The sequence below is a fragment of the Coptis chinensis genome, chromosome 1 (genome assembly GCF_015680905.1).
Source record: "Coptis chinensis isolate HL-2020 chromosome 1, ASM1568090v1, whole genome shotgun sequence".
In the NCBI taxonomy this organism is placed as follows: domain Eukaryota; kingdom Viridiplantae; phylum Streptophyta; class Magnoliopsida; order Ranunculales; family Ranunculaceae; genus Coptis; species Coptis chinensis.
In genome coordinates, this window is record NC_141456.1 from 35,004,230 (window position 1) to 35,020,540 (window position 16,311).

The following is a 16,311-nucleotide window of genomic DNA, read 5'->3' on the forward strand; positions in this document are numbered from 1 at the left end:
TAAATTGGCCGGTGAGAGCTCTATTTCAACCCCCGGGAGGAAAAGAAATTGCACACTAACCTATAAACACAAGTCAACAATTTACAGTACTACTTATCATTATAAAAAACAAGAAGAGAAAAAAATCAAGACTTCTCCTGATAGACACATAGTAATTTCCAGATTTGCATCAGTTTTCATATGTGCATGTTCACTCGATCATAAATCATGGTCAAACTCCAAGTTTTATGCACTCACAAGCCACAACTTACTGCAGTGTAATATTCAAAAGATAGAGATATAGAGGTTTGGTAGAGTACGTATATTTTTAGTTCAGACCTAAACTTGAATTTGATCTATTTTATGAGCTTTGAATCATAGGGTACGGCCCACAGTTACTTATACTGTTATACACATCTGCCCAACCACTAGTAATTCTGAGAAAGTAGTCCCTACTATATATTGTGTCTCAATACATAAACTAAAGCAATTCAAAGAGCTGAAGTTGAAGGCATGGACTTAGATAGAGGAACCTAGATGAAGTCATAATCAAACATTAACAATAAGAAAACACATGTGAACACCACAAACACTAGCTAGATAGGCCATTGAATTCATTTTATATATATGTTATTGTACGTCTTCTGGACTGAGATTTATTTACAGCATAGTCATAAATCTCACTATCTGAGCACTGATATAGCTGGAGTAGAGAAGTCCATGTTAAGTTTCTCAATCAAACAAAACAGATATCCAAAGAAAATCTTTTTTTGAATACCTAAATTGCATTCTTCAACAAACTAGCACACCATACTATATAATTAAGTTCATCAATTGCACAGAAACAAATGAAACCCTATATGGTTTCCTCATTTTGCACCCAGTAATACTCATTCAACTTCCAAGGTTGCCTCCTCCTCCTCCTCTATCATTTACATCTCCTAAACCATTGTGCGACCATGGAGGATGATAAGGAAGAAGCAAACCAGGATTCTGATATGGAGCTCCATCAATACTGTTCCTAGCTCTACTAAACCCGATGGACCTTGGCTGAGACATCATAGGCAAGTTCCCCGCCCCCGGCAGTGCAGGTAATCCTGTACTTGGAATGTCGTTGCAAGCATACCGAATCAGATCTGCATTTGCAGCTTCTAGTTCCTTTTGGAGTCTATGTACCTCTCTCTGGAGGTACGAAATCGCTCCAACACAACCATACACTGGATCCTTCATCCGCGCCTCGGCTTCATAGGCAAGTGAGTTTACTGCATCTTCTCTTTGATGGGGGAGCAGTTCATTGAGAAGCTTTGTTACATTGCTTGCACCAAAGATCTTGTGAACATTTGCAAATTTCTGTGGCTCTTCAGGTGGAAAATAGGGTGCAAAGATGCAACCTGGCATGCATTTCCTCCTCAAGAACTTGCAGGCAGCACAGGGAGAGTTGGAGGAGCTGGATGTAGCCATCTTCAATTCACTGCATCATATTAAAATGACTAGTTTCATTAATCACTTTATTTCCCAAGTTTTCTTCACATTATTTTAAGCTAGTTAAACTAACATTATTCGTGAATTTTCTCTAGAAAAGCTGAGACTGAAAGCTTTCTTTTGTAAGTTTTGGATATTTTAAAGAAATTAGGGTTAGGGTTAGATGCAGGAAAAGATCAAAAACGTTGAAAAGTTATTGCATATATGTTCCCTTGATTTATAGACTACTTCTGTCTATTTTTCTTCATGCTTCCTTTCTTCCTTTTTTGACTTATCTTTTCCTATTTTTCTTTAAACACACATTCCAATCAGAACTTGTGCATGTTCAAATTTCTTTAAATTGAAGGCCTTTATCCCTCTCATAACTTTCTCTTTTTTTTTTGTCTGCAAATCCCAATCATCTATACGGCTATACCTTTCCAAGTTCTTTCTTGATTTGGGATACTCATGAGTTCATTTTTTACACCTCTTGAAAGTCATTCTATCTCTAGGTATACACCTTGATTCAAAAGAAAATAATTAATTACTTTAAACACTTTTTTTTTTTTTTTTTTTTTTTTTTGGTAATTACTTTAAACACTTACTATACACAGTAAGTTGATCATTGTCAAGTTATTAATAATCTCACTCCTCCTTGTACATCTCTTCCATAATTCTAGCAAGATGTTAAATACATGTATGTATTGTACTCTACGTCTCTACCCATGAACAGATCCCTTGGATCAGAGCATGAGCTCATACTAACCTGTGTGGCAGCTTCTTTTACATATCCTACATACAAAACAAAGAACCCAGTACAAAAGAAAGGAGAGAGAAGAAAGGTACACTGATTTACCTGCCTGCTTATGATGATGATGATCAAGACTCTCTGATCAAGAAGTAAAAGAAAGGTACCTTTTTCTCTTGAATGAGCTCTTTCAACAGCTGTTGTTGTGATCTTCAAAGATCAGAAAAAGCTGTAGCCAATTGAAGTACTAGTTTTTGGAGACTTTATTATAGTAAGAGAGAAGTCCTTGGAGAGAAAACCCTAATTGCAGAACATAGATAGAACTGCAAATTCTGTGATCTTGACAAAAGAAAAGTTAATATTGAGGAGAAAGCAAAGAGCATTTACTCATTGAAGAAGGAATTGAAGGGAAAAGACAAGAGTAATAAATGGATGGTACACTAAAAGGATGACCATACTGTAGTTATAATAATATCAGATCTGTAAGATGTCACTCTTTTTTTTTAGCTCCACAAGGCCACAACTTGAGAACTCAAAAATCTCTACTGAATTGTAATTGCGATTACAAAAAATGGAAAGAAAGCAATACTATGATATATAAGAACAAATTAGGATCTACTTAATTTCTTGCAGTTTAAATGAATAAATAATACTAAATACTTAATTCATATCAATTGTATAATGTAAATGAAGTGAAGAAAGTAAGCAGACGTACGCACTAACTACTTAACATAATATTCTTTTAGTGAACATACATAGTTTTGTTACTAATCTTACTTAGTTTTAGTATTTTAAATTCATATATTCGGAACTGGCATTAGTTTCATAATATAGTATGTATTGTACAGTGAGATCTCATTGTACAGTTTAGTGGATGAATTGAAGATGTCCAGTGATTGGTAAGGAATATACACACATATATGGGATAGCATATGTGTATCACCTGTGTATGTCTACATCAAGATATATTCTTGAAGCCTTCATATTCTTGATTTGTATCTACGGTATCTATCCCTTTATATGTTGCTTGTACGTACTTATCCTAAGAATTTTTGCATAGAAACACAAGTAACATCTCATGTGTATCTATCCTTAACATGTTACACCTAAGTGTATAACAATAAGCAGTCAAGCAGTGGCACTTACTTTCTAGTCAGCGTAGAAGAACAGCTAGTTTATGGGGTTAAAGAATAATCTGAGAAAGAATGTCAATGAGCTTTCAACCAAAGATTCCACGCTGACTACCGAATGAATGAAATAGAATTAGACCTTTCACTGGGAAAAAAATGTTCCAAATCATACATTGAAGTAGGTGACTTCTCTTCTTCTCGTTGTTGACATATACGAGTGTCCCCAAGACTCTTCTAATATATTAATAAAATTGACAATATATTCCCATAAGTTCAAGCTTTTAGGATATTACAACATCAAGAGAGAGTACCATGGCAATGTGCCAACATTACAACACCATTGAAAATCTCATTAGGCAGTTTGATAATGTAAAAGTACTGCGTGTGTATAGAGAGGCTAATAGAGTTGTCGATTATCTTGTTTCACTTGCAACTGATCATGAAATTGAGTATTTTGTACCTCCTCTCACTTTAAAACTGGTGTCTATTGTTGAGGAGGACAGAAAGGGGATGATCTATGTAAGAACTTAATTCTGGTTGGGATCTATCTTAGCCTAAAATATATATTTTTTTTAAAAATCGAGTTTATGGAGAAATTTGTAATTTAACACTCATAACATTGAAGTTTAAACTTCCGAATTGAATAATTCCATACAATTTACCAGATTTTATTCATAACTCAGTTTAATTAGTTCACTACAACATTAATCAAGATATTTTACGTATTCAGTTGGACTTACATTTCTTTTGGGTTATATTTTTTCCTTAAAATCAAGATACATGCATCAGTGCGGCTAGCCAATGTATCCAAATAATTTCATCATTACTGCAATCAAAATATACAATCATAGAAACAAAAAGAAAGTATTGTACACTTCTTACATAGACTCTATCACTTAACCGTGTATGTGATATAGAAAGAGAATTAGACAAATAAACAAATAAACCAAATCTAGTTCGCACTCAATACCAAAACTAGTATATGTATTACTCTCATTACTCAATATCAAAAAGCAAGTTTGAGCTACCAAATGTAGCAATCCATTCTTTATTGTGCACTTTATATGCCTCTCGTTAGCTAGCTAGGGCGGGGAGAATGCAATTCTTGCACGCCTGCCTGAATACTCCGCACACTCCATGTGGTTTGATCAGATTGTTGTGGGCCGGACTTGAAGCAATTAGAATAAACCATAAAGCAGATTTAACTAATCAACTAGAAGATTGGCCTCAATGAGTGGGTGACCATACAAGTGAAGATTGGCCTCAATGAGTAGGTGACCATGTAAGTGCTAAGTGCTAACTGCTAACAACCATATTCAAATAGCCAAGCTTGTCAAAGGGCTCAAAGGGTGGTGGATGTTAAGTGTAGTAGAGGGTGTTAATTTCGAAAAACTATTTACTATACAATAAAGTAAGGGAAAAACCATGTAGTTTCTGATCCATGTTTCTATAGGCTCTGTGACAAAAAATCAGATTGAATCTGGACGTAACCAGCCAAAAATGGCCACCTCAATTACTACAGAGATCATTGTTAACTGGGAAAGTAGATTGGTCTCCAGTATTTTAAGGTAGAAAAAGCTAACAAAAGTTAAAATTGCTTCTATCAGCACCCCACAAAGGTTTGCATCCCCTTCAATATGCTTGTTTAATTGGTAACTTCAGAATATATATATATATGAAAGTCCATTTCCTTATTATGGGGCCCATGGACTTCATAGAAGTCCATTATTGCCTTGTTGAAGAAAATAAACTGTTAACACTTAACGCTCTTCACCACAGTGGAAAAGAATGATTTGCATTCACCTGGTTAGCAATTTGCTAAATTATTCGCGAATAATTTGTGAATCGAAAACGTATAATACTTCTAAATGTTTGAAAGATTCGCAATAATTCGTGATTTTTGTCTTGAAACGAATAATACGGATTTTGCCAAATTTTTCAAAATTCGGCTAAAAAAAAAATAACAAAAATGAATGAAAATTCGGTTGCGTTTTTGTTATTTTTTATGTACTTTATATCCTCACTCTTACTTTAAGTCACTCACTTTTATATTTTTAGTGATAAATTAATCCAAAAACTTTGCTTTTATATTTTTTGAACAATATTTAAATTGTTATGTCATAGTGTGTGTGTGTGTATTTTGAAATTTGAACGTTAATTTCAATACAATAACAAATAAATGAAAGTACCTATGTGGGCCATGCAATTGGTTTTAATGTTTTTGTAGCTAAATTGTTTAGATATATGTTTATTATGTTGTAAAAAATAACAACTATTATTAATATTTACTAACATAATATCACGAATTTTTAACTTTCGAATTTTTATAACCAAACATTTAAAACGTGTATTAATTAAACACCGCATAATTATCGTATTGCGAATTTTTTACCATACCGTTTTTTTAATCACCGGATAATTCTCAAATTATTCTCATACCGAATTTTTTCGTATCCCGATTTGTTAATAAGGGTGAATCACAAGATGCAATAACTTGATAATTCTAGGTGAAATGAACGTAAACTTCCCAAGTATATTCAGGCAAATAGATTTTCATGTGGTGCCATCATCAGAACAACTCCACTTGTCATTTATACTCTATCTTTTCACGACCACAACAACTTATAATCTTATCTCAATTAGATTGGGTTTTGTGGGCTTTGTTTATAAAACGCTAAAAATGGACATAGAATACTAAGTAAGGAAAAGGAATGAAGGTAGGCCCTGTTTAGCCTGAATTTTGAGCCGTATCAACAATAATTGTTTGGGTCCTCATTGAGAAGAATGTTATTCTGTGGAGGTTATGCTTTTAGAAATCCTTTTCACCAACAAATGCAAAGGAAACACAAGTACGTTCTTATATATCATAATCTGTTTCGAGGCGGGTATTGATTGTTCAGAACTTGAGGTGAATATCATGTACTCATGATAAATATCATGCATGCATGTAAAGAAAAAAGCGTTGCAAAGTTTCTAATCCTCTGCTCGGAAATTTTGTGCGTACAAAAGTTACTGCTTAAATATGTTATACCTGTGAAGTGTTGTAAAGTGTGCCGGGAGATTCTAACAACATTAACAGCAGGGCTTTTTAGACTTGCTACCATTAGAACATTTCCAATGCAAGTAACAACTTGTTACCTCCACATAGGCGCTATATATGACTATTTTCTTTACTTTTTTAGTGAGAAGCTATTAGAGTTGTTCAATGCAAACGTGACTTTAAAATTCGGACGGAATGTTTTATTCAGTCTAAATGTAAAAAATAAAAAAATATCGAAAAAAAATACGTCGGACACAAAAAAACACTTTGAGGTGGGAGAAGCTGATAAAAGGGCAGTAGTAGAAAAAAATGAAAAAGCATGGAGAAGCTTGTAGGGCTAACCAGTATTGTTTTATTTTATTCAGTTTCGACATTTTTGGATTCTTAGAACAAAAGTCTATTGAGCTCCTTCTGCTTGAGTCATGCTTCCTACCAATAAGATAGTTTTCTGATTGTTCACTCTAAGACTAGACACTTTAGCAAACATATCCAGAGTATTTTGAACAACTAATATAGACTCCTTCTCTCCCTTGAAGAACAAGAGCAAATCATCTGCAAAATACAAGTTTATCACTTCGTCTTTTTGCATTTGGGGTGAGCTTTGATTTTCTTTGACTCTACTCATATATGAGTAAACAATAACTTAACACCTCTATAATCATAACAAATAGGTACGGTGAGATTGGATCTCCCTGCCTCAATCCCTTTAAACCTTGGAAATATCCCTTTGGTGATCCATTCATCAGTATGGAGAAATAAGGTGATGTGTAGCACATTTGAATCCACCCAATCATTCTTTGAGGAAACTTGAACTTCCCCAGCATTGTTTCAATAGTACTCCAACTGACAGTAGTATCGTATGCCTTGCTAATGTCAACTTTAAAAGAGCATCTGGGTGAGACATGTTTTCTGCTATAATTTCTGATCAACTCATGTGACAACAACATATTATCTTGAATGGTTTTTCCTTGTACAAAGACTGATTGATTCAAGGATATCAACAGGGACGAAACCAAGATTCAATGTCTGGGGGTGCAAGAGTACGTATATGCAATATAGTAATTGAATTAAGGGGTGCGGTAGTGGAGCTTCTGTAAAAAAAATTGGGGTGCGAATTCTTATAGTCTAGCCATTTTTCTAACAAATTACTAACACATTATGTGACTTTTACAAATCTTTGGGGGTGTGACCGCCCCCACATGGACCCCCTAGATCCATCTATGGATATCAAGGCTGACATTACTGACTTCAACCTGTTTGCTAGTAGCTTGGAAATACACTTGTAGGTAATATTACAACAAGCTATATGTCTATATTCAGTTACTTTATCAGGATTAGGCACTTTAGGGACTAAACATATAAAAGTGGAGTTGAAACTCCTCGGCATCTCTAAAGTGTTAATCACATGCATCATGGGTTTAACAAAATCATCTTTCACAATAGTCCAACATACCTTAAAGAATTGAAGCATGCACTAAAGCCATCTGATCCAGGTGCTTTGTAATTGTCCATTCCAAATAAAGTTTATTTAATTTCATTCTCCTCAATATCACCAGGCCAACTAGTAACTCAGCATCGACATCATTAAGCTTTCACATGGAGTTGGTCATAGAAACCACTTAGGACATCTATTGCAGCTGTGACACGTACCTAACAATGCTTTATAGTGATTTGTAACCAATTCTACCACTTTACATTGCTCATTGTACTTAATTTCTTGTTCATCTATCACTGACTAAATCTTATTCCTTCCTCTTCTTTCTTTGATAATATTGTGAAAATATGCAGTGCATCTATCACCTTGCAAGTACCAAGTGCAGCCAGACCTCTGTTTGATATCCTCAAACTCCATCTTGAGTAAATCACTATATTGCTTTCTTACTTTATTTTCCTTTTGTAACAATTCCACATCACCAGGTGTAGCTTGTAGAAGTCTCTGTAAGCTAAATAGGTCCATTCTTGCTACTTCAGTCATCTCCTTTAGTTTAGATAAGTTCTTCTTAGACCAGCCCTTCAACACACTCTTCAAGTTTTTAAGTTTATAACTCAACGTGAATACAGGGTTGGGGTTGCCTTGACATGGCTTTTGCTAACTGTTTTTCACTAGTTTTTGGAACTCAGGGTGTAAAGTCCATGCATTACAAAACCTGAAAAGGGTATAGCTTTTTAGTGTCTAAGAACCAAGGGGAGTATGATCAAAGACCCCCTTCAGCACAAAATCTACTTCAGAAGCTGGGAAAGAATTAATCCAAAGATTGTTAACCAAACATCTATCAATCTTAGAGTATTTCCCTGAGTTATTGGCCCAAGTATAGAAACTACCTACATAACGAAGATCAGATAAGCCTGTAGAAGTGACATAATTTACAAATTCTGTTATCTCATTTGGATGTGTAGGTTCACAACAAAGTCTTTATGATGAATGCAGAATACTATTGAAATCCCCACATACTGACCATGGCATAAGAATTGAGGACTGTAGTTGAATAATGTCATCCCATAACACCATTCTTTCATGCATATAATTTTTTGCATACACACTGTTGAATTCTATGTTAGTGGTGATGCTAGGAGAGTTGTGACATTGATATATTAGAGAAACCAAGAAGAAGAACGATGAAAACTAGAGATTGATTATGGTTAAAAAGTTCTTAGGTTTGAGATATTGTTCTCTACCCAGAGTTACATACTTATACTAAACTAAAACATGATAATATAAACTACTAGATATGGGTGTCCACACTTATAGAAATATGAGACTTTTCATATTGGACATATTCTAATACTGACATATTCTAATACTCCCCCTCAAGCTATAATTACACAAACTATGCAAATTACAGCTTGGATTACAAAAAACAAAAGATAAGAATACTGCTCCTCCTTTCGCATAGAATTGTCTTTAGTTGAAGAACTCGAACAACTGTTGAGACGTTTTGGAGGTGAAACTATCGGTGTAGGCAATGACCTAACCTGAATACTGAAGGTGTACCATAGTCACAAACTGAAACCATAACACCGATTTAGTGGCGTGCTGCTTGGCTACTACTCACTCCATTCGTTGTTATGGTTGTCATAATATAAATTGAAAACAATAACACTGATTTGATGTGCGCTTCTTGGCTGTTACTATCAATATCACTGTTAATGTCAACAAAATATTTTTATGGGTACTATTGAATACTGAATACTGGTGCAGTTTAGGCGTGACTGTTACCTGAAACATACATGCAATTTAGGCTTGACTGCTACCTGAAACATACGTACAGTTTAGGTGTGACTGCTACCTGAAACATACTTGCAGTTTAGGCTCGACTGCTACCTGAATACTGAAGACTGAATAGTGGATATGCTTTGTCATGAAGAGTTCGTCAAGGCATGCTGGAATATGGAGACATGAGTACTCTTTCTCATACGTCTCCATATTCTCCTTCCCCCATATACTGCTGAATGTCTTCATATCTCCATATTCTCCCTCTCAAGTTGGAATATACAAGGCTGAGTAGGAACATACAAAGACTTGTCTATTCCGACTTGAACTTGAAACAGAGAAAACCAAATACCAACTTATACAACCAACCAATGCCCACTTCAAAAAACAATACTTCATACTCCAATACACAAAAAAAAATTCTAACAGAACATGCATCGAACAATACTCACTATAGAGGGTGGAGGGTGGGTCGCGCCTTTTTATGACTGCGAACTTCTGAAATAGTGGAAGATGGAAAGAATAATTCCTCGTGAGATAGAAGTCATGTGCCCCTATAATACTTCAAACAAACAACTTGATCATGTTCTAGAAACTGAGACAAAAGACGACATCAATACCAACTGCGCGGAAGCTAGAAACCCAAACATCTATAACGACATACAAACAATACAACCCCTCCAATCCTGGATGAGAGTGCAAACTACCTTCCAAAGGCTTGATACTTCAAAAATCTCGAAAACTGATGTGTGGAGGCATGGGCGCAGGCACGCTCTTGGCAAGCAAATTTAGAGCGCGCGCGCCCTCAATACTGTTGTTTTGTGAAAGTTTTTTTTTCTTCCTTTCACGGCATGGCGTGCGCCCTTTGGGCCTGGCTATACTTGAGCGCGTGTGCGTCCTCTTCACTGGAAAAATGAATCAGTACATAGAAAACTTACTTCTTTTTCACGGCCATGGGCGCGTAGCAGAAGGCTTAGACTTCGCGTGCACGCGTCTTGTCCAATACTAACTTCAGAGACTGCGAGATATAGAGAGGTTGTGCCACTCTTATCAATACTAAGACAGAGAGATTGCGGAAGACGTATATTGCGGAAGCGAAACTATACTAAGAAACCAATACTGAGAAACTTCGGATCTCTCTCCTAGCATTTTTCAAACAAACTTTAAACACCAACGGAATCTTGAAAACTTACTTCGAACCATAGAGAATACACTACACCATAACAGTCTTTTTGTGACGTCAAATTGGCGTCACAAATATTTTTTGTGACGCCATTTTGACGTCACAAATATGGTGTCACAATTTGGTATCATTTTTTTTTGCGACGTCAAAATGGCGTCACAAAAAATAGTGACGCCAAAATGACATCACAAATTTGTGACGGCGTTTTGGCGTTACAAATATTTGTGATGCCAAAATAGCGTCACAAAAAATAGTGATGCCATTTTGACGTCACAAATTTATGACGGCTTTTTGGCGTCACAAATATTTGTGACGTCATTTTGACGTCACTAATCTAATTTTAGATTTAAAAAAAAAAATTATTATTTACTCTCATACATCCACCCTGTAGAACTAGCCCATCTAAAATTCTAAAAACATTTACAAACCAAAACAACACATTTAAAAATCAAATAGCTCCATAAAATGCACAAGTACGCCATCATTTTCATTAAAGAATATAACATTCATTCTATCACTGTTAAAGTTTTCTAGTCACTAGCAAATACAAATACTAAGTATTTACATTTTTCAAAAGAAAAGTACAATGCAAAAAGTGCATTACATTGTGCTTACAACATTCTTCAAGGCAACAAACAAATGTCACGTACGTTGCATGTTTCATTTAACAACAAAGGTTATATAGACTTTAACCTTAAATTGAAACTTAATATTTAGAACAAAGATAAAAATCGGTAGACATGCAAAGGTGGACTCATTCTCCCATCAGAGTTATCAATGACACCATCATGTCTATCCTGCTCATGCCAACTCTCTAACTCAACTTCATCAAGACTAAAAGACTAGAAGTGTGTGGAAATTGATGCAAAAGCACTTCTACCCTCACTGCAAGAAGCCAATTCTTTAAAAAGCAATAAGAGAAGCAAACAACTCCTTCCCAACCTGGAAGGACACGGAAAAAATGATATCCATTCCCAAATCATTATATAAACTCGAATCTATTATGAGGTCAAATAGTAAGAGGAGAAAGGACTAGCCTTAACAAAAACAAAGGAGGGAAATGGTCACTTACATATAGCAAAAATATTAAAGAAGGTGCATGATACATCCAAGAATAAGTATGAAGCACTGAATTACATGAAACAGATGCATTTGAAGAAGAGATGTTCTACACAACATGACAACAGATCCCCTTCATTGAAGAACTTTTGTGTGTTTCATTTATTTTTCTAGTAAGAAAATCTATCATATAATAAATGGATTACCAACCATGAATTTAGAAAGTTGAGCAAGAGAAAGCTGGATAGTTTTAAAGGCAGTTGGGAACAAACTATTGACTTGAGCAGGATGCAATATGTTGTATTCTATCCGACACGGACACGTGGATACATATCTGACATGATTTTTTTTTTTTAATATGGCGTGTCCATGTAACATGGAGTCTAACAAGTATAATTTTATTCTTTGCCTTTCTAAATAATATTTTCCTTCCTCCAATCTAAACTTGTCCCCGTTAAACTTGATCCTTCCTCATGCAAATTGACTACTTCTGTGAAAACCAACCTATGCCTCTACATATAACTAACTCTCAGCTTTCTAAACGCCTCAAGAGCATTAGCATGGCTTTGAAACCAACAAATAAATTGGATCTATTGCACCAGGGGAGAAAAATAAGATGTTGTGTTTGATTTTAGATAACAACTTATGATAGATTGGATACAACACATTGTTTCTTATCTATCCCTTTATTTTGCTTGATGGATTCTACTCATCGTAGTTCTAACAGAATGTTAATAAACTGAGACGCAAGGAAATCTTACATAAAAGGAGAAATAAACAATACAAATAAGAACTCATTATTCATTGTAATGCTCAACGCTAAAAAAAAATATTCATATAACCCTTGTGAGTCATGATCGGACACTAAGTTCAAAAAGGTTACCCGCATAACTTGTAGAAGGTGGTGCGAGAATTGAGGAACAATCTTTAACACTCATCTTTCCACTAATTGCATCGAGATATGAAATAAAAAATAAGGTCACAAAATCAACACACACTTTCCAACAAGATATGGATTGGAAAGAATATAAAACCAATCCACAAAATATACTTACTTATCATATACACCGGTATTTGCAAGGAAGTTTGTGAACCACAAATCGGTTAAATGGACTTGAACACATGAAAACACCAATTCGCGCAGTAAAGCCATAATTATAACTTCTGCTTTCTGTAATTAACTTCCCTTCTGGGCCATATGAACTGTCGAGTGCTTTGATTAGGATTCCAACAACACCACCTCTTAACAACATTTCAAGACATCTGATAATATTCCCTACAAGAAACCAATCCTCAAATTACTTCGCCCTCCAAGTCACAAATAGAAAAATGAGTAAACACATTTAAATTGAAAGCAAACTTGAAAACCTTGCTAGACTTTTCAACCATCGGTCCCATTGCAGATGTAACTCCACCAACAACAACCAAAGTTGCCATAACCAAATTTTTGTTACTGTCATAAAGACGACCTCTAATTACCAAAAAAAAAATTACCTTTTGATTTATTGTTCAAGGCGAGACAAGCCAATGCCACATGCTTTGCCTGTTTCGGATCCACATCGTGTACTCTGCGGAAACAGTTGCCAGAAACAGTAAGGCCATCATGACTTATGTACCAAAGGCTTTTGATACTTAGCCCTTCACAGAAGAACTAAACACCAAGGGCACCAAAGAACATGCACTAGCGAGTCCATGGCGGCGATAGACACCGGCAACGACACTAGTAGCGGCAACAATAACAAACAAATCGGGCACCGGCCGGCCCGACATCAACACCCGCCGAAGCAAAGGCGGGCACCCAACAAAATACACCACCACCACCACCACCACCAAGAACAAACGGGCACCCAAAGAACGACACCACCACCAAAGAGAATGGGCACCAGCCAGGTCCATGGCGGCAAGAAGGACACCCGGCCGGCGGCAAAGGGTTTCCCTCGAGCTACTTTGTTCACTTAATGAAGTTCTATATTCAAAAATGATTATATTAGATTGACTTTATGCAAATAAAAGATCCATATGGAAATTTTGGCAAATTCATCAAAAAGACTTCTACATCGAGTACCTATAAACCAAAGAAACTGAATAAAAATAAATCACAAAAAATATTGCATATACTTGTAAGTGGTTGCATGCCAAATTCGAAACGTCCCATCCTCGATAACTTGAGATAATTATAGGAAGTTCGGGATGGAAACAAACTATTTGAAACATTGTGTGTATGGCCTTCTAGTGTCCCGAACACAACTTTTGGTTTGGTAGTCCCACACCTGTTTTCCATCCAGTTTACCAACAACAAGTTTTAAATTATACGGTTAAATTTAGGCAGATCAGGAGCCAAACCTTTGCAGTATGATCATCAGAACCAGTAATGAGATACGGCCTATCCCTGCCCGTGAAGTAATCACCACAGTTCACCCCTTTCATATGTGCATCTAAAGAAAAAAAATGTGGGTCGGGTGATCCAAGATTCCAAATCTAAACCATAAGAATCCATTAGATAGCCAATAGAGACTCGCATAAATATATATTCCAGACATAACAAGATAAAATGTTACAGCTCAAAACATGCTACTATAATGAAAAGTTTAGAATACCTTGATAGTGCGATCAAGAGACGCACTTGCAAAAGTGTTGGTGTCTTTCGGATTAAAAGTGACATGCATCACATAGTGTGAATGTCCTTCAAAAATATGAGTGCACATCCAACCTTTATCCCAATCCCAGAGCCTAACAAGCATGTCATTAGGCGCGCGGACAATACATATGGAAGTGTCGGATGGACCGCAATACATCTGATGTAGTCCGTGTGTGCTTCAAATACTACTTTATCCATCGTATTGTAATTATACACACGGATAAACATATCATCAGATCCAGCAACAACCCATTGCTTTCTTGCGATAAATTTCGAGGAATGCACTGCAAACCCATCATAAATTCTAAATATCCACAAGCTGTAAAATGTGAAAATGAGACAAATAAAGTGACATACCTAGTAACTCCGTGACCTCAAATTTCACAATTGTCTGGAATAATAACAACAGTTTAAATTTATCAACGCCTAGAATATATCTAAAAATGAAATATTCACTGGATTGGACCTTATATTAAGTAAAAGCTAATATTTTCGATCTTAAGGAGAAAATGTGTATGAGAGAATTCGAACGACTCAAAAGGATGCCAGTATAAGTGTACAACACCGGGTTATCTTGCGGGACTAATGCTTATCAAAAACCAAAAACATAAATAAACAAAGATAATCTCAACCGGTCAAATATCCATTATGAAAGAAACACCGAGCATGTCACGCGAGAGATGGTTTTGGATTTGTACAATTAGAACAACAAACTAAAGAACAAGACGTTAGGATTACCACTAAGAAATAGCTTCCTATGAAATCTCACCGAAAAAGAACAAAAAGACCCAAAAAGAGACTAGAGTGACAATAGAAGACCAAGGGTGAGAAAGCAAATGAAAATAACAAAACAAGCTAAGAATCCAAAAAAAAAAACAATCGCAAAGATTTCAAAGATCATGTGGTCAAACCGTCTTCTTTGCTTAGGCATTTATGCCTAGGGGCGTAAAAATTTTCATTTCACATTCAGCCATGAGGAAAGACCTCAGACTTTCCCACACGCACCATAGGCTTTCTTGTGAAAAGCAAACATCTAGGGCCAACTACTTAAGGGCAGCAAATAACATTCTTCTATCTATTTTACATGTGGCCCTCCATCTAAAAAGATTAAACATTTATCTGCACCTGCATTTACCAGTTTACCGTCCTAGCCACTAAAAAACTTGACTAAAACACATTCACTACCTTTTCTCACTCTGTACTCACACAAAACACTCTATCCATAAGAAGAAAAGGTGCTTTTGTTTCGATAGACAATGGTTTATTTCCTGTATTCGATCTCTCAAACTTGGATGAGAGTCTTTTGCTAGTGACTTGGGCATTTATAATATTGCTAATAAAAAATTGATCTTGGGCTCATGGATTTGAATTTTGAAGGGAAATATGTCTCAATGAACTGATAGACAATCATCTTTTAAAGTAGGAGAGTTTATAAAAGTAGAGATATTATATATGATTAACAAATGGGAACGGAATACATGTGTAGGATAAGATATCCTACAAAACAAACAGAAATAAACATTGGACAGCTCCCATATGAATGTCCACTAGCTTGGAGAGTTTATCAATTGAAAAATGTCCCATAGATCATTCTTGGGTTATTTCAGATCAACGGCTTTCCCTCATTGTTGAGTTATCCTATTTCAACAACAAAGCCTGTTAAGAAAATTCTTTAATAGTTTAATCGAAGTTGCTTGCTAAACTATACTCACAATAGAACATAGTTTTACCTTTTAACACGGTTTCTAGATCCATCACCTTTTTTAGCAATAAAATTTTAATGGGCATGCAAATTATAACCAACCAAGAGAGGAGCCTCTGAGCATATCTGCAGGGACAATAAGACATCCTAACTAGGTTGG

The 16,311-nt window shown here is 35.7% G+C and overlaps 1 protein-coding gene and 1 pseudogene across 3 annotated transcripts; both read right to left on the reverse strand.

The window, feature by feature from the left end:
- Positions 1-582: 582 nt before the first annotated feature.
- Positions 583-2,955, reverse strand: LOC147523672 (LOB domain-containing protein 25-like). Of its 2 annotated transcripts, none has more exons than XM_086599339.1 (2): positions 2,297-2,955; positions 583-1,450 (listed from the first exon to the last, which is right to left on the reverse strand). In XM_086599339.1, exon 2 carries the CDS (start codon positions 1,438-1,440, stop codon positions 874-876), a length of 567 nt encoding a protein of 188 aa, XP_086455465.1. In that variant the 5' UTR covers positions 1,441-1,450; positions 2,297-2,955; the 3' UTR covers positions 583-873. The 2 variants fall into 2 exon arrangements, with proteins under 2 accessions (XP_086455465.1, XP_086455463.1); XM_086599337.1 differs by having other exon boundaries at positions 2,356-2,948.
- A 5,576-nt stretch (positions 2,956-8,531) lies between these two features.
- LOC147523673 (uncharacterized) lies at positions 8,532-15,580 on the reverse strand (annotated as a pseudogene). The gene is made up of 6 exons (XR_015201687.1): positions 15,575-15,580; positions 14,409-14,806; positions 14,155-14,289; positions 13,930-14,081; positions 13,306-13,379; positions 8,532-8,680 (listed from the first exon to the last, which is right to left on the reverse strand). The product of XR_015201687.1 is annotated as an uncharacterized LOC147523673 (transcript).
- Between the last annotated feature and the right edge of the window lie 731 nt (positions 15,581-16,311).

Excerpts from the sequence above, each read along its gene's own strand:
- LOC147523672 (XM_086599339.1), bottom strand. The coding sequence starts at position 1,440 with ATGGCTACATCCAGCTCCTCCAACTCTCCCTGTGCTGCCTGCAAGTTC.